The sequence below is a fragment of the Pongo abelii genome, chromosome 18 (genome assembly GCF_028885655.2).
Source record: "Pongo abelii isolate AG06213 chromosome 18, NHGRI_mPonAbe1-v2.0_pri, whole genome shotgun sequence".
NCBI lineage: Eukaryota > Metazoa > Chordata > Mammalia > Primates > Hominidae > Pongo > Pongo abelii.
Window position 1 is genome coordinate 13,838,016 of NC_072003.2, and position 27,984 is coordinate 13,865,999.

Sequence of the window (27,984 nt, forward strand, 5' to 3'; positions counted from 1 at the left end):
GGTTTTCCCATTTGACTTTGTGGCTTCCCTTTGGGTAGGTTTTAAATAATTAAACATCACCATTATCTTCATGTCTAGTTTGTAAAGATTGTTTTCTTTGCTGCTTCCGTGGCCTCAATTGGAGAACTGTAAAGTGAAGTGACACTTGGGAACAGTGGCCAGCGTGCATGCCTGTCCATATTTAATTAAGGGGAAGGATGGGGAGGTAGCAGAGTAGAGGATCTGACTTGTTCTAGGTGACAGAACCAAGATCACACTCTGCCCCGTTCTGCTACATCCTAGTTGGGTGCCGATAGAACTTTCTCTCTTCCTCGTCAGTGAAGCACTAATAACAGCACCTGCCCTCCCCATGGTGAGGGTCCAGGCAGTGGGATCTGTGGAAGCTGTCTGTAGACACCTCGCTGCTCTCTCAGGTTCCTCTGCACTCTGCGTCTCTGTAAGCATGGCCCTCTGAGCCTGCTTCCTTTCCTTGATTCATTTTGTTTCCTTTCCTGAGTGCATCTCATGGGTCAGGCGCTGCCATGGAGGCCTTGTGAAAGCAGAGAGGAAGGAATGCCATCCTTCACTATCTTCACTGGTTCTGTCTGTCCCCTTTATGGGGCTGAGATCTCTTTCACTGCCCTAGTTTCTACTCTTTCAGCTTCAGGACTTTTTCAAAAACATAATTAGCCTTTGTTGGAGAAACACCCACGGTATGAAAGGAAGCATGAAGGACAAGGAATTCCAAGCTCTGGCTCCCAAGGGTGTGAGAAGGCAGGTGGGTTAGCTTCTGCTGTCAGTGACGGTGGCCTGTTTCCTGCCCAGGCAAAGCTGCCCGTTAGAGCCAGAGCCAGGGCCTCCAGTTTCCAGTCCATGCACTTTGCTTTCACATACCAGGCTTCAGCATGGGATTTTTAACTGAAAAATGTATAAGTTTGTATCCTCATTCTGGCTTGTTTTTTCTCTTGAGTAGAGACAGGCTGCCAGCAGACATAAAAGCTGTTTTTATTTATTCATTCATTTATTTATTTACTTATTTATTTTCCTTTTTTTTTTGAGATAGGGTCTTACTCTGTTGCCCAGGCTGGAATATAGTGGTGCAGTCTTGGCTCACTGCAGCCTCAACCTTGCTGGCTCAAGTGATCCTCCCACTTCAGCCTTCTGAGTAGCTGGGACTATAGGTGCGCACCACCACACCCAGCTAATTTATTTTTATTTTTTATGTTGTAGAGATGGGGTCACACTATGTTGTCCAGGCGGGTCTCAAATTCCTGGGCTTAAGCGATCCTCCCACCTGGGCCTCCCAAGGTGCAGGGCATACAGGCATGAGCCACCACGCCTGGCCTGAAGTTTTGTTTCTTCCTTCCTTTCTTCCCATAATCATATGTTGAATTCCTGGAAAACTACTATGATAAACCCCAGGTGCTACAGAAATGAATAATGTATAATCCCTTCTCTCAAAGAGCACCTGGCCCTGTTCAGGAGACAATAGCTAAATGTGGGAAAACAGAATTGAGATGAGAGGGCTGGACAGAGCTGGGTTATTATTGAGGCAAACTTGCTGGTACACCAGTTGGGTGTACCAGCAAATTTGCACTTTATCTTAGATGCCGAAGGGTTTAACAGAATAGAATGGATGATGTCAGCAGGGGAAGGATGGACTAGAGAGGGTGGAAAGGAAGGCTGTCATTTTCTGGGCTTGCCTACCCATTTTTACTTCTTTGGGCATGTTGGAAATACCTTCATTTTACCATGTTTCTGTTAGATCACTGATTCGTGTTTGCAACTTAGTGTCTGCCTAGTTCCTTAGATGGGTTAAGGGGAAATACATCTGAGATCATTTTTCTGAACACAGGAAAATGTTCATAATGACCATTAGGATTGGGTCTTTCTGTTTTCCTTGATTTTTAATATCTTTCTTTAAAGATTTTTAAAGTTTGCCCTTTTGCAAAATCTGATAAAACCCTCCATTCTCTATCTGATAAATTGGAGAGGCTGTCCATCTGTTGTAAATTTAAACTTGATGAAAACTTTATGGAATATGAAAAAACTTTTGTATTTAATATATTCATATTTAAATAAGCAAACAAACACAAAGCAACCTTTAGTGTCATCCAGGCTTGGGGTGACAATCCTGAATGACGGTGTGGTGATTTAGGGCCTCACGCTGGTGGTTGCTTTGAGGGGAATAAGGAGAGGCCATCTTAAAGGGTGTCAGAGAGGGCATCTTTGACATTAAGGCACACACTGGCATTAGAGGAGTAGGATTTGGGCCTGTGACATAGGCAGAGGCCACTCTTGGCACACATCACTTCTGATCGTGGAGTAACCCACCAGGTTATCACACAGGGACTCCTTCCGGCATTTGCACAAAGCTGTTGGGTGGAGAGATGGACACACTCTGCTTCCTTGCAGACAGATGTATGCCTGTGTTAACTCTGCATGACACAAACCGGGTCCCTTCCAATGCATGTGGTGTCGTGGAAAGAATGTAGGCTTTGGTTGAGGTCCCAGCCTACACATGTAATCTTTGGGACCTTGGGCCAGTCCCTTTTTATGAGTCTCAGTGTCCTTATCTATAAAGCCAGGATAATGCTGACAGGATTTTCTGTGCTAACAAAGGAAATAGCCAATAAGTAGTTCTCTTTCTTTGTTTTATTTTTATTTATTTATTTATTTATTTATTTATTTGAGACAGGGTCTCACTTTGTCAACTTGGCTGGAGTGCAATGGCACGATCTCAGCTCACTGCAGCCTCCACATCCCGGGCTCAAACAATCCTCCAACCTCACCCCTCCAAGTATCTGGAACTACAGGCATGCCTGGCTAATCTTTGTATTTTAAGTAGAGACAGGGTTTCACCATGTTACCCAGGCTGGTCTTGAACTGCTGGACTCAAGTGATCCGCCAGCCTTGACCTCCCAAAGTGCTGGGATTAAAGGCATGAGCCACCATGTCCAGCCCTCTTTGTTGTAACCGTTGGATTAATACGAATATAGGCAATTCCCTTAGACATTGAGAACTTGATGTTTGCTGAGAATGGCCATGGCAAAAAACGCAGGACTAATGGTGTGTAACTGCTTCAGCAGTTTCCTAGTACACCCTCCCCACCAGCAAACAGTTGCTACAATAAACTGGTTTCAACCCTCTAAGAAGCAGACTGCAAAAACGCCCTTAGCCGCTGAGCAAGGCTGAAGTCTGGCAGCTGAGCTGCAGTACGCATTTATACCACATGTGTCCCACTCGGGCTCCACTTCCATGGGACCGAAGACATTGAAACAGGAATAAGTTTGAGCTAATCTTAAAGAGACCTTCTCACTTAAGCAGATTGTATTGGAAATGGCCTTTAGTAGTTGGACAGGGTAAAACAATGGAAAAGCTAGAAGTTTTTTTTTTTGTTTGTTTGTTTTTTTTGAGTCTCGCTCTGTTGCCAGGCTGGAGTGCAGTGGCACGATCTCGGCTCACTGCAACCTCTGCCTCCCATGTTCAAGCGATTCTCCTGCCTCAGCGTCCCGAGTAGCTGGGATTACAGGCGTGCTAGAAATTTGTTTGTTTAAAATGTAATGAACATCTGTGAAACCACCACTCAACCAAAGAATTAAAACATTACTAATAAATTACATCTACCTATTGCTCTTTTCCTGATTCCCTTCCAGTACCAGCTATTCTACTGAAGTTTGTGCTGATCATCTTCTTGCTATTTTTTGTTCTCCCTCTGATACACACCCCCGCCATGTGTGTATGTATGTGTGTTGCGGGGCGTGAGGGGGATTGCATTTATCATTCACCATTACATCACTGAGATTCATCCATTTTATTCTGTGTAGCTGTAGTTCACTCATATATTTTCTCTTAGACAATATTCCATTTTGTGAATGTACTGCAGATTTGTCCATTTACCCAAGGATAAGGATTTGGAGCCCTCCCTCTCTTTCTTTTTAGCTATTATGAACAGTTTTGTTTTTTTTTTTTTGGAAACTCTTGTATTGATCTCTTATTATTCATGAGTGAAATTGCAGGGTCATAGGAAGTAAGAATGATCATCTTTAAGTGAGAACACTAACTTGTTTTCCAAAATGGTTGTACAACCACTGGGGATCCTGTTGCTCCACACCTTCCCAATAGTTGTATTATCAATGTTATAATTTTTGTCAACGCAGTAGGTATAGAATCATGTCTCATCATAGTCATGATTTGCCTTTGTCTGCGACTGAGCATCTCTGCATATGTCCACTGGCCTCATACACCTCCCTTCTGTGCAGTGACTGTGTGTGCTTCTCATGCCTTGTGCCCACTTTTCTGCAGTTGTTTCCTTACTAGTTAGTGGCTGTTTTTATGTATTCTAGTGCTAATCCTGTCAGTTGAATGTCTTACAGATATCTTCTCCCAGTTTATAGATTGTCTTTCTTCTCTTTAAAGTGTCTTCTGATGGACAAAGGCTTTAATATTAATGTAGCCAAACTTATTGATCTTTTCTTTTATGCCTGTCCTTTTTTCTATCTTTGTAAATTCTTCCCTACTTCAAGCTCAGAAAGATACTCACTTATATTTCCTTTTCAAGTTCTCAGAGTTTGCTTTTGACATTTCAGCTCTTCATCCATCTGGAGTGAATTTTTTGGCATGGTGTGACTAAGAATCCAATTTATTTTTTTTTTTTTCCCTATGGATAAACAATTTTTCCAGCTTTTCCTTTTCCAGGCAGTTTCACAGATGTATACGTGTTTTTCTAGGCTCTTAGAATTCTGTACCGTTGGTCAGTTTATCTCAGCACCATTACTCCACTGTCTCAATTCCTATAGCTTTACGATAAGCTTTTTTACCTAGTAAAGCAAGTTCCCCTTCCCATTCTTTTTTAGAAATGTCCCAGCTATTGTTGGCCCTTTTATTCTAATTTTAGAATTCATCTTTCAGGTTTCCCAGAATAACTGAGGTTTAATTGATGTATAATAAAGTGACTGTCTTTGGTGTACAGTTCTGTGCCTCAGCAAATGCATGCAATAATGTAATCAGCACTGCAATCAGGATATGGAATAGTTCTGTCACCTTCAAAATGCCCTCCCCCTCTTTGTAGTCAACTTCCTCTCCCATTCCAGCCCCAGCACCAGCCCCAGGCTCTCACAACCACTGTTGTTTTCTACTGAGATTTTTTTTTTCTTACTTTTAATTTTTTTCAATATTCAATTAAAATGTTGGAGACCAACTCTGGGCACACTGCCTATGAGTTAGCCCTGTTCCACAGAAGCTGTTTAAAAAATAAAATAAAATGTTGGAATATTTTTCCTGGAGTTGCAGTAAATCTAAAAGTTAATTTAGGAAGGAATCTACATCTTATATTGTCTTCCTCTTCATAAACATAATGCATCAACTTAGTTGGAAAGTCTTTGCTTGACAGTAGTGGAAGGTTCTTTAAAAAACAAAAAAGTCTAAACATTTTAAGTAATTCCTTAATACAGGAAGCATTTTATAAGCTAATTGTCAACCTACATAAACAAAATGCATATAAATACACAGCAGGCATGTGGCAGTATTACATTGTTAAAATGTATATATAAATGCCACATCCTGGTTCCAAGCCAGCTTTGTTGCTTACCTACAAGACCTCAGGCAAGCTATTTAGTTTCTCCGATGCTCAGCCTCTTTATTTGTGTGGTGACTAGAACATCCGAAGATTAAATGCTATGCTGTGTGTGGTGTCAAGAGACAATGGACCAGGCACAGTGAAGCTGGAGTGGTTGAGACTCTTATGTGAGGGAACTGCTCCCACTCACCTCCAGGGAAACAGGGAGGACTCTTAGCACGTTTGGTTCCCCAGTGGCTTTCACAAAGTGGCGAGACCAGTAGATTGCCTTGAATCATTTCCCTGACAAATTTGGAAAAGGTTAGTGTTACCCAGCAGCCTGCTACATTCTGCTTCTGACAGGCAAGCTGGAATAGCTGGAGGACACAGTTGACAGCCAATTCATTTTGCTGATTCATCCATTAGAGGCGTGGCTTCGAGCCAGAACTTGGCTTCTAGATTAAAGGCCGAGAGCTGCAAAGCTGCTGGGACTCGAAGGAATGCTGGTAAATTATTGCCACGTGGAGGCCAGCAGTGAAAAGCGGACTGTTATTTATTTCCCCTTTTAAGTGATCCTAAATTCCAAATGTGCTCAGATAAATTCCCTCGCCATGGTTAGGGAGTTGTTTGTAACATTTGTCTATTAGCTGGGAGCTGAATTATTGAAAACAATCAGATATCATTAAATAGATTAACTCAGCTCGCCTGTGACCCTGTCATCACCTTTGCTTTCATGGGGAATATTGACCCAAGCCTCCTCTCCTACTTGGTAATCCAAATTAAACTTGAGAGAAGGATTTTTTTTGAGATAGGGTCTTGCTGTGTTGCCCAGGCTGGAGTGAGTACAATGGTGCAATCGTGGCTCACTGCAGACTTGACTTCCTGGGCTTAGTCAATCCTCTCACCTCAGCCTCCCTGATAACTGAGACTATAGTCTGAAGCCACCACATCTGGCTAATTTTTGTGGGGTTTTTTTGTGGAGAACAGGGTTTTGCCCCGTTGTCCAGGCTGTTCTGGAACTCCTGGGCTCAAGCAGTCCTCCTGCCTTGGCCTCCCAGAGTGCTGGGACTCTAGGCATGAGTGACCACACCTGGCAACAGAGGGGTTATTACAGGTGTCATCCCTTTTGGGTGTACTTGCAAAATAAACCTTTTAGATTAAAGAACGCAATAGCCAGGCCAGGCACGGTGGCTCATGCCCATAATCCCAGCACTTTGAGAGGCCGAGGCAGGCGGATCTCTTGAGCCCAGGAGTTCGAGACCAGCCTGGCCAACACAGTGAAACCCTGTCTCTATGAAAATTACAAAAATTAGCCAGGCGTGGTGGCGCACGCCTATAGTTTCAGCTATTCAGGAGGCTGAGGCACGAGAATCACTTGAACCCGGGAGGTGGAGGTTGCAATGAGCCTAGATGGCGCCACTGTACTCCAGCGTAGTTGACAGAGCACGACTCTGTCTCAAATAAATAAATATATTAATAAAAATAAAGAACTTTCTTTAAAAAAGAATGAAATAGAAGAAAATCCAGGAGAATGCTCATTGGTTAACAATTGGTACAGAATAATGATGGTAGAACCAATGGGTTCTCATATATCCACATTGATAGATGAACATATTTTAATCTGTCACAAGCTTATGGAGTGACAAGCTTATGGGGAAATCACCACTACATAAATCTGATATGTGACAGGGTGACCTTTAAGAGAGGGTGGAGATTGTGTCTTGATTTACCAAATACCTGACATAGTTCCTGGGACAAAAACACTCAGTAAGCAGTTAACCACATGGAAGAATGGGTGGACAATGTTTACTGGAGATGAATTGTTGGGAGGCTGGGTAAATGAGTGAAAAATAACAGAAATATGACACATTCAAAGTAAGAAAAATAACTGTTCCAAAGAATAAGATTTTCAGGAAAGGATCCTATGTCTGTGGCTCTCTGATATGAGTAACTTTACTCAATAGCACATCTCCAGAACTGCCTCCTTTCACCGCTTATCTCCTGAGAGAGGCAGAGTGTGCTGTTTTCAGCTGACATTTCAGTAACCCACTCGACTTCTTTGGGAGACATTGTATAATGTGAACATTCTCTAGCACTTTCTTTTTAGAGACGGGGGTCTCACAGTGTTGCCCAGGTTGGTCTTCAACTACATAGGCTCAAGTTATCCTCCTGCCTTGGCCTCCCAAAGTGCTGGGATTACAAGTGTGAGCCACTGTGCCCTGCTTCTCTGATACTTTGAGGGTTTTTTTTTTTCCTTTTTCTCTTTAACTCTTGAGTGAATATTTTAAAAGTACACAAACTTCTTAGTAAAAATTTGTGTTTTCTGAAGAAGTAGAGTTTTTTCCTGTTTTGTTCTGTTTTTTAGATGACTAAATATTTAGGGCATGACATTCCGGAAACCTTTGTTGCACTAAGTTTTAGTGAAATCTGGCCTAGTTGATGATTAAAATGTGTCAGGTGCCGGATGTGGGACATCTGCCTCTCATACAGTTGTCTTTCCCTCTGTTTTAAGGTCCCTGGTAAACTGGAGTCCCTTGTCCAGTGCCGACGTGCCCAAAGTCTGCATGCTCGTCACCAGCACTGCACTCTGCTCTGCATTCAGTCAAATCATTTTTATTGAGAACTATTCCATATCCAGAGGTTTTCTAGGTGCAGGTAGACAGATTCTGTTTCTGATATCATGGCGCTTTGCAGCTACCAGGTACAAAGACTGCCCTGAACAGCGTGGCCAGGCTCTGATGGTCTCACTGCCAGTGTGGGTAATAGTTGTTGGCAGTGATAGTGGGCTAGGAACGCATATGCCCAAACTGGAAGCCAGAAGTAGCAAATGGGCACCAAGAGGCCACCATTGATCCTCACTCCCATGCTGCCATCGTGATCCATCCACAGCAGCCTCAGAAGAGGGGGCAGCATGGGATCAGAACACAACTGACCTGGCCTTAGTCTGAAGCATTAACACCAAGGGGGGATTAAGCCCCAGCTTTCAAGTACCGCTGCCAGCCAGAGGTGCATTACAGAGAATTAGCAGTCTTTAAGGCGGAAGGAGCAGAGGCATGTCCTAAGTATTGTGCAGCTGTCTTAAATTTGCAGAGTGCATGGGAGCTAAGTTATGAGGAAGCAAAGGCATAAGAATGATGTAATGGACTTTGGGACTCCAGGGGAAGGACAGGAGGGGGTGAGGGATAAAAGACTGCACACTGGGTGCAGTGTACACTGCTCAGCTGATGGATGCACCAAAACTCAGAAATCACCACTGAAGAACTTTTCCATGCAACCAAACACCACCTGTTCCCCCAAAAGTATTGAAATAAGATAAATAAAATACCAAAAAATGCATATGTAGTGTAATTCCAGTTATAGGTAGCTCAAGAGAAGGCAAAATTAAGCCCTGATGATAGCAGTGGTGACAGCAAAGTTTTCAAGTTGAGGAAGATAATGCCATAATTGTACTACACATCTGAGGCGCCTTTGTCCAGTGAAGGAGGGGTGGGAGGCTGTCTAAAAACAGGCATGAGGGTGAGGGGGGTGTTCTTTATCTTAATTTGTGTGATGGACGACGTGTGGGTGTACAAATTTGTTTAAAACTCATTGTAACAAAACAGGTAATAAAGCCTGATCATTTAAAAAAATTAATAAAATGAAAATAATAAAGCACTTCCAATAGATGCAGAGTAATAAGAAGGACCCTGGTATTAGGGTTTGAGGAACCTGGTTTTGCATCTTATCCCTGCCATTCACCCAGGGATGGTCTACAGCAAAACCCTGACCTCTGTGACCCTGCTTTCTCCCCAGTAAAAACATTTTCTCCCTTGCAAGCGTACTATGAAGATTAGATATAATGCATGTAAAACGCTGCACACAGACTTACAGGAGATCTTCAGTGTGTGACACAGTAATCGCCACCACTGGCAATATTGCTTTTTGTTGTCATTTTATTTTAGGAAAATAGTGAGGGTTTATAGTTTTCCCGTAGTGGTTTTGTTTATTTTCATTTTGTTACTCTGAAAATGAATAATATCCAAATAGTAGTGTTGGCTGAAAATATTTTGAAAACTAGTATTTTACTTACATCATTACTGGTTCTTTACAGTTTACAAAGCACTTTCACACTGAAAATGAGATTGGGGAGCAATGGCTTTTTTTTCCAGATGAGAAAACTCAGACTTGGAGAGCTTGCAGGTGTACCCAAGGTCATTTGTCTTACAGGTGGCAGAGCCAAGGGTCAGACCTCAGGCCTGATGGGGCTCCTTTGACCACCTTAGGCCACATTTCAAAAGTGTCATCTTTGGGGCTAGGCCAGACTTTTGTAAGCATTTTATTTTTTTTTCTTTTCCTTGTAGCTGTCAATACCAGCAAATATGCAGAAAGCTATCGGATCCAAACCTATGCTGAATATATGGGGAGAAAACAGGAAGAGAAGCAGATCAAAAGAAAGTGGACTGAAGATAGCTGGAAGGAGGCTGACAGCAAACGGTTAAACCCCCAGTGCATACCCTATGCCCTGCAGAATCACTATTACCGCAACAATAGGTAAGAGCTCTCAGCTGTTAATTTAAAAGGCCAGAGTTCTAGCAATGGCTTTTCTTGTTGCTTCTCATAGGTTTGTAAGTACTAAATCTGACTTTTGAGAAAGATGGCCTTTCTAACTTTTCACATCATATCAGAAGTGACTATGACCTGAATTCCCTGTGTTTTAGAGAGTGCTTTATAGACCATAGCCATTTTGGTTAACCCTCACAAAACCTCTTTGAGGTAGACAGGATTTTTTTTTTTTCTTTTGAGACAGGGTCTCATTCTGTTGCCCAGGCTGGAGTGCAGTGGCACAATCACAGCTTGCTGCAGCTTCGACCTCCTGGGCTCAAGTGATCCTCCAACCTCAACCTGAGTAGCTGGCACTACAGGTATGCACCACCACACCTGGCTAATTTTGATTTTTTGTAGAGATGAGGTCTCGCTCTATTGCCCAGGCTGGTCTCAAATTCCTGGATGCAAGTGATGCTCTCGCCTCAGCCTCCCAAAGTGCTGGGATTACAGGTGTGAACCACTGTGCCTAGCCCAGGATATGTCTTATTCCCATTTTAGGGTTGAGGAGATGGAGGCTTTGTGTCTTGTTCACCAGTTCTGTGAGCGAACCAGGATTAGAACTGAACTCATGTGTGTTTGATCCCTTGCTCTTCTCAGTACTGCTGCCTCTGCCTGATCTCCTGCGCTTTCAGGTCCTGTAGATACTGAACCAGGTGCCTACTGTAGAAAGAATGCTTGACTCACACTTCCTTTTACCACCCATAATCCTCCCTGCAGAAGATAAATGCTGGCAACTTTTGGTATCTTTGTGAAACTAGAAAACACAGGTATAGAAAATGGGAAAAATGTATACATACATATGTTCATTATAGAAAATTGTGAAGTTTAGAACAATGTGAATTAACAAGAGAAAAAAATTAGCCATAATCCCGACACCCAGAAGCAATCACTGTTAATATTTCAAATTGCCCTCTATACTTTAAAAATGGTTTTTTAGAGATTAAAAAAATTGAGGTATGATTAAGATAAAATAAAATGCAGAGATCATAAATGTTTAGTTCAAAGAGTTTTAACAGTTGTATACACTCATATAACCTCCAACCAAAGCAAGATATAGAACATTTCTGTTTCCCTTGAATTTCCTTGTGTCTGTTTTCAAACAATCCCAAATTCCCACTACAATTCCCATGACCCTAAGCAACCATTTTTAAATTTTGACCACTCTAAGATTAGTTTCACCTATTCTTGGAATTTATAAAAAATAGAGTTGTTTGGCACTGTGTTTAACTTTTTTGCTTAATATATTTTTTAAATTCATCCTTGCTATTGCATCTCAGCAGTTTTTTTAATCGTTGAGTAGTATTTAATTGTGTAAATATGCAGCATTTATTTTACCCCCATTCTCTTGATGGTGGACATTTGAATTGTTTCTAGTTTGGAGCTATTATCAGTAAGGCTGCTGTGAATGTTTCGGTAAGATAGTTTTTTTGTCTACCTATGTAGGAGTAGAATTATTGATTTTTAGGATAAGTTTGTGTTAAACTTTATAAGAACAAAGCAACAGCTCTTCAAAGTGGATATAGCATTTTATAGTACGAGTTTGATATGCCATTTTATTGTATGAGTTTCAGTTGCTCCGCATCCTTGTCAGCATTTCATGCCATCAATCTTTTATGTTATTTATTTACTTATTTATTTTTTGAGACAGGTCTTGCTCTTTTTCCTAGGCTGGAGTGCAGTGGTGCGATCTTGGCTCACTGCAGCCTCCCTCCTGGGATTAAGCGATTCACGGGCCTCCACTTCCCGAGAAGCTGCAACTACAGATGTGCACCACCACACCCAGTTAATTTTTGTATTTTTAGTAGAGACGATGTTTTGCCGCTTTGGCCAGGCTGGTCTTGAACTCCTGACCTCAAGTGGTCCCCCTGCCTCGGCCTCCCAAAGTGTTGGGATTACAGGCGTGAGCCACTGCACCTGACTGTCAGTCTTTTAACTTTAGTCATCTTAGATGGAATGAGACAGTATTGCATTGTGGTTTTAATTTGCATTTCTCTCTTAATGTTCTTGTTGACCATTGAGGTGGCTTTTTAAGTCTCTTGCCCCTTTTAAAATTGGGTTTGTCTTTTCGCTATTAACTTATAGTTCTTGTATGTAGTCTGGATACGTAGCCTTTGTCAGATATTTGTGCTGCACGTGTATTTTTTCGATTCTGTGGTTTACCTATTCATTTCTTTGTGATGTTTGTAAATGAGCATATATTTTTGATTTGTTCTTCTTTTCTTTTGAGACAGAGTCTTGCTTGTTGTCTAGGCTGGAGTACAGTGGTGCAATCTCAGCTCACTGCAACCTCTGCCTCTCAGGTTCAAGTGGTTCTCATGCCTCAACTTCCTGAGTAGACTGCAGATGTGCGCCACCACGCCTGCGTAATTTTTGTATTTTTAGTAGAGACAGGGTTTCACCATGTTGCCCAGGCTGGCCTCGAACTCCTGGCCTCTAGTGATCCAGCAGCCTCGGCCTCCCAAAGTGCTTGGATTACAGGTGTGAGCCACCACACCCAGCCAGATATTTTTAATTTTCATAAAGCTCTGTTTATTAAGTTTTTTCCCTTTTATTGTTAGTGATTCCCTCCCCCCACCACCCCAAAATCTTTGTCTACCCTAAGGTTGCAGTGATTGTCTCTTTTTTTTTTTTTTTTTGGTAGAAGGTTTGTAATTTTAACTTTTACATTTAGGTCATGACCCATTTCAAATTAATTGTGTATGTGGAGTAAGATATGGAGATCAGGGTTTATTTTTCTCCATATGACTGTCTGATTGTTCCAACAACATTTTAACAATTTGTTTAAAAGAGTTTTCTTCCTTCATTGGTTTGACTTGCTACCTTTGTCAAGAATCAACTGATCATGTATGTCTAGGTCTGTTTGTGCTCTGTTCACTTACAGTCAGTTATGTCTTTCCTTATGCCAGTACCACACTATCTTATTACTGTGGGTTTATAGTGTCTTAAAACCAGAAAGCATATACCCTCTAACATTGTTCTTTTTCAGATTTCTTTGGCCATTCTAGATCTTTTGCATTCTATATAAATTTTAGAATAATCTTGCCAGTTTCTTCAGTAAGCCTATTTTTTAGTTTTTATTGTGGCGATCTTGTATATTTTATGTTAGTTTTCTTCCTAAGTTTGTTTTTTTTTTAATAGAGATGGGGGTCTCACTGTGTCATCCAGGCTAGAGTACAGTAGCATGATCACAGCTCACTGCAGCCTTGACCTCTTGGGCCCTAGGAGTCTCCTGCCTCAGCCACCCAAATAGCTGGGACTACAGCCACTTGCCATCACTCCCAGCTAATTTTTAAAAATTTTTTTGTGGAGACAGGGTCTTACTGTGTTGCCCAAGCTGGTCTCGAACTCCTGGGTTCAAGTCAACCACCCACCTTGGCCTCCTAAAGTGTTAGTATTATAGGTATGAGCCACCAGGCCTGGCCTGGAATTGTTTCTTAAATGTCATTTTCAAACTGTTTGCTGGTTTTGTATAGAAATACAATTCATTGTTGCCGGGCACAGTGGCTCCCGCCTGTAATCCTAGCACTTTGGGAGGCCAAGGCGGGCGGATCACCTGAGTTCAGGAGTTCCAAGACCAGACTGGCCAAACCCTGTCTCTACTTAAAATACGAGAATTAGCTGGCCGTGGTGGCAGGTGCCTATAATCCCAGCTACTCAGGAGGCTGAGGGCAGGAGAATCACTTGAACCCGGGAGGCGGAGGTTGCAGTGAGCCGAGATCACGCCATTGCACTTCAGCCTGGGGGACAAGAGCGAGACTTCATCTCAAAAAAAAAAAAGAAATATAATTCATTGTTATATATTGACTTCATATTTTGCAACCTTTTTAAATTCACTTATTTGTTCTGATAGGATTTTTAAAAATATTCCATAAGGTTTTCTATGTGCAAAATTATGTTGTATGCTATTAACAAGTTTTACATCTTTTCCAGTCTTTATGTCTTTTATTTATTTTTCTTGCCTTATTGCACTGACTAGCACCTTTAGCATATGGTTAAGTAGAAATAGAGAGAGTGGGTATCCCTGCCTTGTTTCCAGTATTAGGGAGGAGAAGTTCAGTGTTTCCCCATTAAGATTTTAGGTTGTTCATATACATTCTTTCTCAGGTTTAGGAAGTTCCTTTCCATTTCTAGTACGTTAAGAAATCATTCAACATCACAAATGGATGTTGACTCTTTTCAGGTGCTCTCTCTGTGTCTTGAAAACTTGTCTTATGGGTTTTGTCTTTTATTTATTTATTTTTAGTATTTCTGAGACAGGGTCTGTTGCCCAGGCTAGAGTGCTGTGGCATAATCATAGCTCACAGCAGCCTTGAACTCCTGGGCTCAAGGGATCATCCCACCTCAGCCTCCTGAGTAGCTGGGACTATAGGTGTGCACCACCACACTTGGCTAATTTTTTTATTTTTGTAGAGACAAGAGTCTCACTGTGTTACTCAGGCTGGTCTTGAACCTTTGACCTCAAGAGATCCTCCCACCTCCCAAAGTGCTGGGTTTACAGGTGGGAGCTGTGCACCTGGCCATCCTTTATTTTGTTAGTATTTTGAATTATACTAATTGATACTTGAATGTTTAATCAGATTTGTATGCCTGAAAGAAATCCCACTTGGCTATGAAGTATTATCCTTTTAATATGTTGTTGGATTTGATTGCTGATAGTGTGTTAAATGTTTTTTGCATCTCTGTTCATGAGGAATATTAGACTGTAATTTTCTTTTCTTTTCTTTTCTCTTTTCTTTTCTTTTTCTTTTTTTCTTTTCGAAGGAGTCTCACTCTGTTGCCAGGCTGGAGTGCAGTGGCGCAATCTCGGCTAACTGCAACCTCCAACTCCCTGGTTCAAGCAATTTTCCTGCCTCAGCCTCCCAAGTAGGTGGGATTACAGGCACGCATCACCATGCCCAGCTAATTTTTTTTGTATTTTTAGTAGAGATGAGGTTTCACCATGTTGGCCAGGATGGTCTCGAACTCCTTACCTCGTGATCCACCTGCCTTGGCCTCCCAAAGTGCTGGGATTACAGGTGTGAGCCACCATGCCCAGCCTGTAATTTTCAGTCTTTGTCAAGTTTTGGTATCAGGGTTATGGTTGTTTTTTTTTTTTTGAGGCAAAGTCTCGCTCTGTTGCCAGGCTGGAGTGCAGTGGTGCAATCTTGGCTCACTGCAACCTCCAATTCCCTGGTTCAGGAGTTGCTCCTGCCTCAGGAGATCCTGGTTCAGGAGATTCTCCTGCCTCAGCCTCCCGAGTAGCTGGGATTACAGGCATGTGCCATCACACTCAGCTAATTTTTTGCATTTTTAGTAGAGACCAGGTTTTGCTCTGTTGGCAAGGCTGGTCTTGAACTCCTGACCTCAAATGATCCACCTGCCTTGACCTCCCAAAGTGCTGGGATTACAGGTATAAGCCACCACACCTTGCCTATTTTCTTATACTTAGTGTTTGCATCGTATGTTTTTGTTCAGTCTTTTACTGGTAACTGGTTTGTCTTTATAATGAAAGTATGTTTCTTATAAATAGCATATAGCTGACTCTTGCTTCTGACAATCTCTGCCATTTATATTGAATTAATGTTGAAGACAGGTCTGCCTCCCATCTTGTGGTTTGTTTCCTGTTTGTCCTATTTGTTCTGTGTCCCTCTGTTCCTCTTATTCTACTGCCTTTTGGTTGAATTATATATTATTTAGTATTTGCTGATATTTTATCATCCCGTTTTATCTTCTCTATTGACTTTTTGCTTATACCTCTTTGTGTTGTTTTTTAAAGTCGTTGTTCCAGATTGGTGGTTGGTAAACTACAGCTCTCAAACCAAATCCGGCCCACGTGGCTCACATGTTTTTATGAAGTTCTGTTGGAACACAGCCTTGCCCATTCATTTATGTTTTATTTTGTTTTATTTAAATAATTTTTTAATAGAGATGGGGTCTCACTATGTTACCCGGCCTGGTCTTGAATTCTTTGCTTCAAGTGATCCTCCCACCTCCGCCTCTCAAAGTGCTGGGCTTACAGGCACGAGCCACTGTGCCCAGCCACCCGTTCATTTACATATTGCCTGTGGCTACTTTTGAGTTACAATGGCAAAGGTGGGTAGTTATGACAGAGACCTTATGGCCCCCAAAACTCAAAATGTTTACTCTGTGGCCCTTTAGAGAAAAGTTGACCCTTGCTCTGGAATTAGACTGTCCAAGATGGTAGCCATTAACCACATGGCTATTGAGTGCTTGAAATGTTGCTAGTCCAAAATGAGATGGGTTGTGAATATAACTACACACCAGATTTTGAAGAATGTAAACTACATTAGTCATTGTTTACATGCAGATTACATGTTGAAATGATAATATTTTTGATATATGAGGTTAAAAATATTAAATTAATTTGACTTCTTTTTCCTTTTTAAATGGTAGATATTTGAACATTTTTAATTATATACCTGGTTCACATTATATTTCTATTGGCCAAGCACTACTCTAAGATTATAATATGCATCTTTCAAGTATCACAGTCTTTTATTTTTATTTTCTCTTTTTGTTTTTGACTGTCTTCAAGTAAAAAATGTACTACTTCATGAACAGTGTGAGACTCTTAACAGTATATTTCCAATTATTCCCTTCCCCAATCCTTTGCAATCTTTTGTCTTATATTTTATTTCTACATATTGTATAAACCCCATGGATACATTAGTGCTTTTATTCATTTCTTTCTTTTTCTTTAAACAGTTATTAGTCTCTTAAATAAAATAAGGGATTAAAGTATGGGGGAAATGCCATAGATATAAATGTAAAAATTCAGGCATCCATAATTAGAAAGGTACAGTTAAGATTTGGAGGGCGGCACTATGGTCGAGAGGAAGACAGGCACTGCTCTGTGACTCACTTCTATTTGCTTTAGAGAATTGACTCTGAGCCCTTGGCAGAGCTGGTCACAGCAGTCGAGCTTCTACACGTGGCCATTAGCAGTGCTGCTAGAGATGAGCATCCATTTCTTTTGCTGTTTGCACTGGTATTGTAGCAGTGTGCTTCTTTTCTTTCCTGTAATAGATTCAGTGTCCAGAATATTCAGGCATTTTATAGTTAACCGGAAAAAAGAGAGGGCTTGGGTTCTGGAGAAACTGGACGGAACATAGTTTGCTTTGAGAGGGAGGAAGATTTGGTTGGGTGGTATGGGATCTGAAGAAATACAGGGTAGCATAGTGTTTGGAGAATACTCCTCTACAGTGGATGCTGAAACATGTAAGATCTCACTAATAGGTACTTGGTCCCCATAAGCCAACACCAACACTCGCAACATTCCTGAAAGATAGGTGCTATTACTATTCCCATTTTATTAATACTGTAATGTTCTCTAATTAAAGGGAATGATTTTCTAAAGCCACTTTGTGCTGATAGAGATTTTAATCAGTCATGCCCTTTGGTTACTTGCTCTTTGGTTTATCTCAACTGATGGGAAAATCCCATTGGCCGTCTCTTCCCTCTAGCCTTTCCTTTCTATGAGACTAAATTTCAGCCTTCCTTGAAAATTGAGTAGCTCTTGGAATTCCTGCTAGGTAGGAAATGCTAATGCATATATCAAAGCTGTGGTTTTTGGATTCCACATGGTTTTCATCTGCAGCTAGTGGTTTCTGAAAGTAACTGAATATATGTATTACATTAGAAGGTGAGGAAAAAGCCCTTTAGGAAGGAGAATTCTGATTCACCAGATCATATTCCAGGACCCATTGCCTTGTCAAAGTGCTTACACATTTATTCATAAATGGGCTTGTGGAGTAAGTGTTTTCTCCCTTCCTACTGAAAAATCCTTAGAGACATCAGAAGCCATAGGGCAGAGTGGACAGAGAACTGACTTATCAGGCAGCCAGAAGCCAAGGGTTCCAGCTTGGGCTCTGCCACCACCTAGCACCTCGGAAAAGACTCTTCATTCTGTCTTCCCTTCAGTAAATACCCATCAAGAGCCCAGCGTGTGCCTCTGTTTTCTCATCTTAAATGAGGCATTTTGGTGGAAAGAATGCTGAAGTCCCTTCTGGCTCTTAAATTCCAAATGCTTTTATATTGTGTACAGTGTGTAGGGCATGACATGGAAATTGATAAAAACTCGTGAGACCCTTTGATTCTCTCAAATAGCAAATGGCAGTCTCTTCTAAACCTGAAGATTAGAGTTTTGAAAATCCTTATAGTGGAATTTTTAGTTTAGGAATATACAGTAAATCAGTGTCACAGGTGAACCTATGAAAGCTTTTTATGACACTACAATAATAAAGACATGTCAAATAAAAAGATCATTGGCTGAGCACAGTGGCGCATGCCTGTAACCCCAGCACTTTGGGAGGTCAAGGCTGGAGGATTGCTTGAGTTCAGAAGCTCGAGACCAGCCTGGGCAACATGACAAGACCCCATCTCCAAAAAACAAAAATTAGCCAGGCGTGGTGGCGCATGCCTATAGTCCCAGCTACTCAGGAGGTTGAGGTGGTACAATGGCTTGAGCTCAGAAAGTCGAGGCTCCAGTGAGCCATGATCCCACCACTGCACTCCAGCCTGGGTGACAAAATGAGACTCAGAAAAGAAAAAAAAAGAATCATTGGCCCTTTTAGTGGAGACCGCCCTCTAAATTTCCACCTACCAGCTATATACTTGTGAGGTTTTTAGAAGGTCCTTCTCATGGTTTCAACAAAATGGTTGGAAACTACTAGCACTGTGGCAGAAGAATGTGTACTCAGCCCGTTTTGCCCTCTTTGTCTTGGCCCTGTGCTTAGACATTCATCACTTTGAGTGGGTGCCTCTCACCTTGAGACCCACAACTGTCCACTGCTGTTTCAAAATGTGTGTCTACAGTGCAAGCAGTGGCCCCTTTGACCCTGGTGGCAGCTGGCTCTCTCACACAGTCCAGGAAGCTCTGTGTTGACTCTTCCTTGGTGCTTCTCTTTTGCCCTGGGCCTCTTGGGACACCTCCGTTCTGCTCTAACTGCCTCTTCTGTCCCTAGTCTTGCTTTTTCTGGGGAAATTTCCTGTTGTTTAGCTCTTGTTTGCTCTAGGTTCTATAGCTAAGGAGCAGAATTTACATCTCTATCTTTATCTTAACCAAATTATATTTTTACAATTTGCTTATCCCTTGGGATAGAGCCGTAGCTTCTGGAAAGGACTGTAGATTTACCTAGTCTAGCCGCCACAGCAAAATCTCTCTTATATTTGGGCAGAGTAAATGTTGGCAAATTCAATGTAGATCTTATAAGTTAAGTATATTTTAGCAGAGAAAATGTTTCCCATGACACCTTTGAAACCACTGAAATGATAAATGCACATAATTTTTAAAAATTCATGTAGTACAGTAGAGTGTAAAATGAAGGAGGAAAATCTTCATTCCTCACTCGCAGCTTCTCTTCCCAGTGGCAGCTCCTGTTATATTCTTCTGGTGGTTTCTGTTATTCCTTTAAATACCTCCATTTCTTGACTTACCAACTGTGAACAATGTATCCTGATTACTACTATAAAAGATTTGGAATTTAGTATGTATATTCCGCCTTCTGTCTCTTTCTGCCCTCTTCTCACTTTGGTTAGTTATTATTTATAATATTTACTACTTTTTGTATCTATACTTTTGTGCCCTCTTTATAAGTTGATCCCAAGAGATGACAGTCAGGATACAGCATGTATAATGTTATGGTTGTATAAATGTTATCCTCTGTAGAGAAAAAAAGTTGCATAAATGGGACATTGAGAAGAAAGTGTATTCCTATGTCATTAAAACTTTGCAGCCCGGAAGAATCTTTCAGCCATCCCAGCGGTTTTTGTGTGGACTTTTTTGAGGGAAGTAATTTTCTTAAATGTTACATTGTTTTGCATGTATAATGTTGCTGGATGTAGAAGTCTAGATTCAAAAACTGTTTTCTCTCAGAACTTTAAATACATTGCTCTTATTACTAAAATCATTGATTTGCTTTGGGCAGGTGCCATGTTTTTCGTGCCTTCATGTTCTAGCAGCAAATCAAGAGCTCTTCCTGCTGACCCGCCACCACCTTTCCCTCCTCTTTGCCAGTTTTGGCTAGGTCTAGTTGGCTTTTAAAGGGCTATGCTAATTTCAGACTGGAAAAGTGGTAGAGACCTTTAACACCTGTTCTAAATTATTTATTTTAATAAATAAGGAAGAATTTCCACCACCCCCACTCATTCCTCCCTCTGAATTCAGCTACTTTGCACCTTACCAGCTGCACACTTGTAAGAAAGGATCAGCCTGTTCTCAAAAGAGTATTCTAAGATATTCAAGTAAATACTCAGCATAAAACTAGAGTCTGGTTAATGTAAAATGCAGAATTTTAAAGTGTACAGTTACTAATAAAATAGAATGATTAACCAGGAAAATTGATTTTACCATGTAATGTACATAAAGACATAAAACTTGGTTTTTAATAAAGATGTGGTACAGCTCTAACAGATGCCCCCTCTGGCGTATCTGTCTGGTTGCGTATCCAGGAAAGACGAATGAATGTGGTTTGTCTCCTTCCTTTGACATCTCTTGGACCAGTAGGTCAGGACACGGTTGCTTTCTTTGAGAGGGGATAGTTCAACAAGATTCCTTAGAGTAGCATCACATAAAAGAGATGTGGACAACTTGGATAAGCAAAATGTGGCATATGCTTACAGTGGAATATTAATCAGCCTTAAAAAGGAAGGAGATTCTAATAAATGCTTCAATTTGCTTCAAGCAAATTGTAAAAATGTAATTGGGTTAAGATAAAGATATAGATGTAAATTCTGCTCCTTAGCTATAGAAGCACCTTGAGGACATTATACAAAATGAAATAAGCCCATCACAAAAAGACAAAACACCAGATGATTTCACTTACATGTGGTTCTTAGAGTAAGTCAGATTCATAGAGACAGAAAGTAGAGCGGTGATTGCCCCCAGCTGAGGAGAGGTGGGACTGGGGAGTTGTTTAATGTGATTCAGTACTACTGGAGATTGGTTGCCCAGCAGTGTGAGTGGACGTAAAGCTGCAGAACTGTACGTTTAAAATGGTTAAGACACTAAATTTTACGTGTACTTTACCGCAATTTAAAAAAATCTTAAAGGGATTCAGACAACTTGGAATACTATTTTAATAGTAGAATTTTACGTGAAACCTTTCTTTTGATGGTTGAGAATGGAGAGAATGCTGATGAGAAACCTAGAATACTTAAAAAATGTAAATAGAGAATTATGAATTATTGATAATTCATGAGTGAATTATCATATAATATGAGTTATCACATTTGAGTTCATAATTTTCAGTTACTGCTTTTCTATTTTATGTTTTATTTATTAAAATGCTTTTTAGATCTGGCCTTTCTCCTCTCACCTGTTGTATGGGCTGTAACACATCTGGCAAATGGATGGATTGATTTTTAGATGAAGGTCTGCTTTAATCGAGCTAGAGTGTAAAATGTCAACTCTGTAGACTTTGACAAAAGCACAGCTGGGGAAGCAGAACAATTGTGTTTATTAAAAATTACTTGTATTGGCTGGGCATGGTAGCTCATACCTGTAATCCTAGCCCTTTGAGAGGATGAGATGGGAGGATTGCTTAAGGACAGCTTAAAGACCAGCCTGGGCAACATAGCAAGATCCCATGTCTAACAACAACAAAAATCAAAAAATTAGTCAGGCATGGTGGCTCATGCCTGTACACCCAGCTACTCAGGAGGCTGAGGTGGGAGGATTGCTTGTGCTAAGGAGTTTGAGGCAGTGGTGAGCCGTGATTATGCCATGGCAACAGAGCAAGACCCTGGGCAACAGAGCAAAAAAATTATCTATATGTATTTTTTAAAAATAATTCAAACTCAGCCAGGCCAGATGGCTCATGCCTATAATCCCAGCCCTTTGGAATGCTGAGATGGGCAGATCACTTGGGCTCAGGAGTTCAAGACCAGCCTGGACAACATGGCGAAACCCTGTCTCTACAAAAATTACAGAAGTTAGCCGGGTGTGTTGGTGTGCCCCTGTAGTCCCAGCTGTGGCGGGAGGCTGAGGTGGGAGGATTACTTGAGCTGAGGAAGTCGAGGCTGCAGTGAGCTGAGATTGTACCACTGCACTCTGGCCGAGGGTGACTGAGTGAGACCGTGTCTCTAGTAATAATAATAATAATAATAATAATAATAATAATAATGATAATAATAATAATAATAATCCAAACTCTAAGATTTCTATAGTTTTTTTAAAATTTGTAATTATTTCATTAAAGTTTAGGAGATTTTAGCAATGACTTAGCTTTCTTTAAATTTGAAAACATAGAAAGGTTTGTTAGTGTCTCCAATAAAATTCAGCATTTCCATTTAAAAGCTCCTGTATGCAGAAATTTGGAATTCAGCACTGAAAGCCTGCTTTCACCTCACACATTAAAGCAGTGTGTCATCTGAGGATTTTATTTTAAATAACATGAAGCTAAGTTTAACATCACCTTATACTTATATGACCTTTGTTGTGTTAGAACGCTTTCATGTTTCATAATAGCAGTAATATTTGAAAATTAATGTTTTGTTTCTATACCTTCATGTTATAACCATAATTAAAAGTCTCATTATCATCTATGTTTCTAACAATGTGTTATATTATTGAGTACTTATCTTCATGTAATAGTATAATTTTTTGTGATAGTATAAGGTGCTAATAATTGAAACAAATTGCCCTCAGCACACTTAGATGTTAGGAAAGTGAAATACTATTTTTTCCATGTCTGTTACCTAAATGCAAAACAGATTTTCTGTTTGAGTTGCCCATATCATGTGCATTTAGGATTAGTCCTGTATAATTTATAGTGGTGTTAGCGGAAATAAAGCATTAAATGTATAAATCCTGTATTTTAATTGCCAGATGTAGAAATCCTTAACATTTTCCTCGTAGTTCTTTTTTTTGACACTTTATGCTTTTAAAAAATGCTGCTAGTACATCATAAGCCAGCAGAAACTGCAGCATGTTTGTGTTTATTTAGGGGAGGTTGGTGGATGAATGAAAAACGACTGCTGTGGCCCAAAGCCAAGTTTGTCCTTGTACTGATAGGTGGTTCCATGTTTAAATACGATCTCCAGAGTTGAGGGGCCTCCTTTTTGGCCATTCAAGAATCTCTGAAGCAAAGATTTTTCATTTCATTCAGCTTGCTGATAGTGCAGAAGCCAAAGGTTTGCAAAATGAGAATATTCTAGAATCTCCCTTTTGTGCCTCTTTTTCCCAAATGCAAAAGGACACAAATCTGTGATGGGTATATGGGTGTTTACTATAGTTTTGTTTGTTTTGATGGAGTTTTGCTTTTGTTGCCCAGGCTGGAGTGCAGTGGTGAGATCTTGGCTTGCTGCAACCTCTGCCTCCTGGTGCGATCTTGGCTCATGGAAACCTCCGCCTCCCGGTTCAAGCGATTCTCCTGCCTCAGCCTCCCAAGTAGCTAGGATTATAGGCATGTGCCACCACATGCCTAATTTTGTATTTTTAGTAGAGACTGGGTTTCACCATGTTGGCCAGGCTGGTCTTGAATTCCTAACCTCAGATGACCCACCCACCTCGACCTCCCAAAGTGCTGGGATTACAGGCGTGAGCCACTGTACCAGACCCGTTTTTTAGGTTGTTGTTTTTTATGTGTGTTTTTTTGTTTGTTTCTTTGTTTGTTTGTTTTGGTATTTGAATTGTTTTATCTTTATTTATTTTTATTATTTATTTATTTATTTATTTTGTAATGGGATCTTGCTATGTTGCCCCAGCTGGTCTCCTATTCCAGGGCTCAAGCGATCCTCCCGCCTCAGCCTCCCAAGTAGCTAGGATTGCAGGCACACATCACTGTGCCTGTACTGTACAGTTCTTTAAACTTTTCTATATATTTGAAGTTTTCATAATAAAATGTTGGGGAGTAGAACTGTGAAACTAGAAACCTTTGTACATTTCCAATAGGGTAGGGCAGTTGAGGTGGTTCTCGGTGATCCACAGGTTCCAAACAGGCTAATTAGCTTATGCCCATGTGGCTGATGGCTTACCTGCCCATCAGCAAGGCTGCTGGAACACTTTGCTCCTTGCTGCCCAACATTGGGGACCATCCTACACAAGCTATTCTTGCTCCTTGTGCTTCCTTACTGCTCTTCCTTCTCTCTTTTCCTCCTCCTTTTCTGATGTTTTTCATTGGTCTTCTCTCTGAAGACCCACATCAGTGTCTTCTCTAAAAACATGGACCGACCGTCCACCTTTCCCACCATAGGAAAGGGAGGTGACAGAGAAGGCACTGGCATTTACAGAGTCTCTCATGTGCCAGGCACCATAACACGCACTTTTCTATTTTGTTTTGTTTCTTAATCTTCACAGTAACCCATTTTTTAATTGAGGAACTTGCTCAGAGTCACAAAACCATCAATAAATTCAAGCCCTCATCTCTCTCTTCCCAAATCCCATTCATGCTCTTTCCAAAATGCCCGCTCCCTCCTAAGATATCCATTTATGATCCTTCCCTGCCACTAGAAATGCCTTGTGAGATGCCTTCTGTGCCACCCAGAGTCCTTGGGAATTGTTTGCCTTTGGGACTCTTGTAAGAAGTGAAAAGATAAAGTCAGGGATTGTCGCATATTCTTCTTAGTGTTCCCGCACCTAACAAGTAATGCCTTGTGGCCACTTGGAAAAACGTTTAAATGAATGAGCAGGAGATCCTGTACCACACTTGGAACATGTCTTCGTACTCACCGTCCTGCTCAGAAGGCCATGCAGACTGTTTTCTTTCTTTTAACAGTATGAAGTCATGTTAGGAATGCTTTCAATTGCTTTGCTTACAGTAAGGCAGAGAGGAATGACATTCTTTTGATAATTGCGCCATAATCTACCTTATTTGTGTTGCCTTACCTTTTGTTCAGACTGAAAGAGCCACCTGAAGGTAGGAGTATGTACATACCTTGGAATATTAGGTCTGAAGACTTTTCATACCATTTTTTAAGGGAAAATAATTTAAAAGGTAATCAATATCATGCAATGCCACAGAAATCAGTATTCACACCACTGTTTTCTGAGTATTACATTAGGTGTCATCTATTTGATAAAGAGAATTGGGGAATTCTTGTGAATGACCATGTGGTACATTGGTTCATCTTCGTAAATTAATGACTCTGAATTCTTGGCAGATTAGTTTCTAGTTTGCTATAATTGTAAATTAACCCTGGAAGAGTCTTCACAAACTAAATCAAGGGGCAAGAAGCATGTGGTTTGTTGATGTTACAGCTTTTAGTAGGTGATTCTTTGTTCTGAGGGGGGCTGAAATGACGTTCTCCATGTGATGAGCAGCCTATCAGGTGGGCCCCCCATTTCTTCTCCTTCTGGTAATGCCATCATACCTTGTTCCTTCATCACATTAAATTGTTAGTGCTAATGATGCCTTCATTTGGAATTTGCCTAAAAATCTGACATGAATGTCCATTTAGGATTGCTAAGTTAATGACATAATGAAACTGTGAGAATTTAGAATAGACTTCTCCACATGGTTGATGGCTTTCTCTTATTTCTGGTCATTTGCCTGCAGGGGCATCAGGAAAAGGGTGGTGCACAAGCAGAGAGGAGAGAGGAGTGGGTGGATCCTTCCAGGCACCTACCTCTTTTTTTTGGTCACTATTTGTGAAGGAGTAGTTTACTTCCAAATTTGACCTTGCCCAGATGCCATTAGGGGATTTTCTTTTCTTCTCAAATTAGAGTTAGTGGGTTTATAGGAAAGCCAGAAGGAACCAAAATTGACAGTTTCCAAAGAGATGGAACATCTTCAGAAACATACAGGGTTAAGATATAAACTTTGTTGTTTAGGTAACTGGCTTTGAATGTTTTCTTTTGTGTCATTTCTATCTGCAAATGTTAATGATTGTGGAATATAGTACTACCACAGTAACTCAGATGGATGGAAGTGAAGGTAGATGGGAGGACATTTTTGAAGAAATGTAATGTATTCTTTTAAGGAATGGGTGGGTGGTATCTAACTGTGTAAGCAAAAATGTTACCTGGTAAACATGGAGTTGTGGAGCCAGAAGGAACTTGGAGGTGATCTGGTCCATCCTCTGTCACGTTACAAATTTACAAAAGAGGACTGGAGGCTCAGAGAAGCTGTCATATTCAAGGTTATAAAGCCAATTCGTAACAGAGCTGAGTTCTGTATACCCTTTAAAGACAAGTCATGATTAACCATTGCAGTAGTGATTTTTCACATATTGAGTGAATCTTTGTGAAGCCCTTGACATTTAAAAAAAAAAAAAAAGTATTTTCAATGAAAGCTATGAACATTGTCTTTAAAAGCCAAATAGTACAAAAAAAGTTTATAATAAAAAGTGGCAGTCCTCTGCTACCCTCATCCTGTCCCTCAGAGACAACCACTTTGAATTCTTTCTTTTGATATTTATTTTCTCAAATAATGTACTTACTGCTACTTCTTCATTTTTTTTTTAACTTTTATTTTAGGTTCTGGAGTACATGTGCAGGTTTGTTATATAGGTAAATTTGTGTCACAGAAGTTTGTTGTACAGATTATTTCGTCACCCAGGTACTAATCCTGGTACGCAATAGTTACTTTTTTCTGATCCTCCTCCCACCCTCCACCCTTAAGTAGGCCCTAGTGCCTATCATTCCCAGCTTTATGTCCATTTTAGAGGAACAAAGTGCCTTCTTATAAGTGAAAACATGCAGTATTTGATTTTCTGTTTCTGTGTGAGTTTGCTAAGGATAATGGCCTTTAGCTCCATCCATACTTCTTGATTTTTCTGTTTATCTTTTGACTTACAAATAGGATAGGTAAGGATTCAGCTCTGTTGCTCTCACCCACTCCAGGTCACTTCCTTTCCCCACCCTCAGCCTTCCTCCAACCTTGTTCTCTTTGGTCTTCTTTTTCATAATTGTTTTGGCTATTCTAGATCCTTTGTATTTCCCTATGAACTTCAGTATCAGCTTATAAATTTACATAAAATCATCTGGTAAAATTTTGATTGGGATTGAATTAGGATATGTAATATTTTCTTTTAATCTCTCATAGTCTTCCTTCAGGTTATACCAATTCACGTATAGCGTAAGAACCTTACAGTAATATACTTAAATTTCCCAGCTCCCAACCTTTGTGCTATTAGTGTCATTTACATGTTGTTAACAGCATGCAACATTGTTATATTTCTTATTTAGTTGGTGATTTTCTAAAAGAATTAAGTAATAAGAAATCTTACGCTGGGCGCAGTGGCTCACACCTGTAATCCCAGCACTTTGGGAGGCCACAGTGGGAGGATCACTTGAGCCCAGAGTTCGAGACCAGCCTGGGCAATGTGGAAAGACTCTGTCTCTACAAAAAGCCAAAAAATTAGCCGAGCTTGGTGACACCCGAGCTTAGTGTCACATGCCTGTAGTCCCAGCTACTCGGGAAGCTGAGGCAGGAGGATCCCTTGAGCCCAGGAGGTTGAAGCTGCAGTGAGCTGTGTTCACACCACTGCACTCCAGCCTACGTGACAGAGCAAGATCCTATCTCATTTAAAAAAAAAAAAAGAAAGAAAAGGAAAAGAAATCTTATCTATTTATCCATGTAAGTATTTCCTCATTCCTTTGTGTAGTTCTATACATATTTCTATCTGTTATCATTTTCCTCTTGCGTGAAGGAGTCAACCATGTCTTATGGCAAAGACCTGCTGGTGATGAACTCTTTCAGCATTTTTGTTTGTTTTGTTTCTTTAGAGATGAGGTATCACTATGTTTCCCACACTGGTCTCCAATTCCTGGGCTCAAGTGGTCCTGCCTCAGCCTCCCAAGTTCTTTTGTATGTATAAAAATGTCTTTATTTCACCTTTTTTTTTTTTTTTTTTTTTTAATTTTTCCAAACAGAATCTTCCTCTGTTGCCCAGGCTGGAGTGCAGTGGCGCAACCTCAGCTCACT

General features: G+C 40.7%; 1 protein-coding gene across 8 annotated transcripts in view; it reads left to right on the forward strand.

Moving 5' to 3' along the window:
* PARN (poly(A)-specific ribonuclease) overlaps positions 1-27,984 on the forward strand; it is a 191,294-nt gene that overhangs the window by 134,248 nt on the left and 29,062 nt on the right. For all 8 annotated transcript variants that reach the window (XM_054533037.2, XM_024241365.3, XM_054533038.2 and 5 more), the window contains 1 exon segment: positions 9,877-10,066. In XM_054533037.2, the coding sequence (XP_054389012.1) occupies positions 9,877-10,066 (190 nt within the window).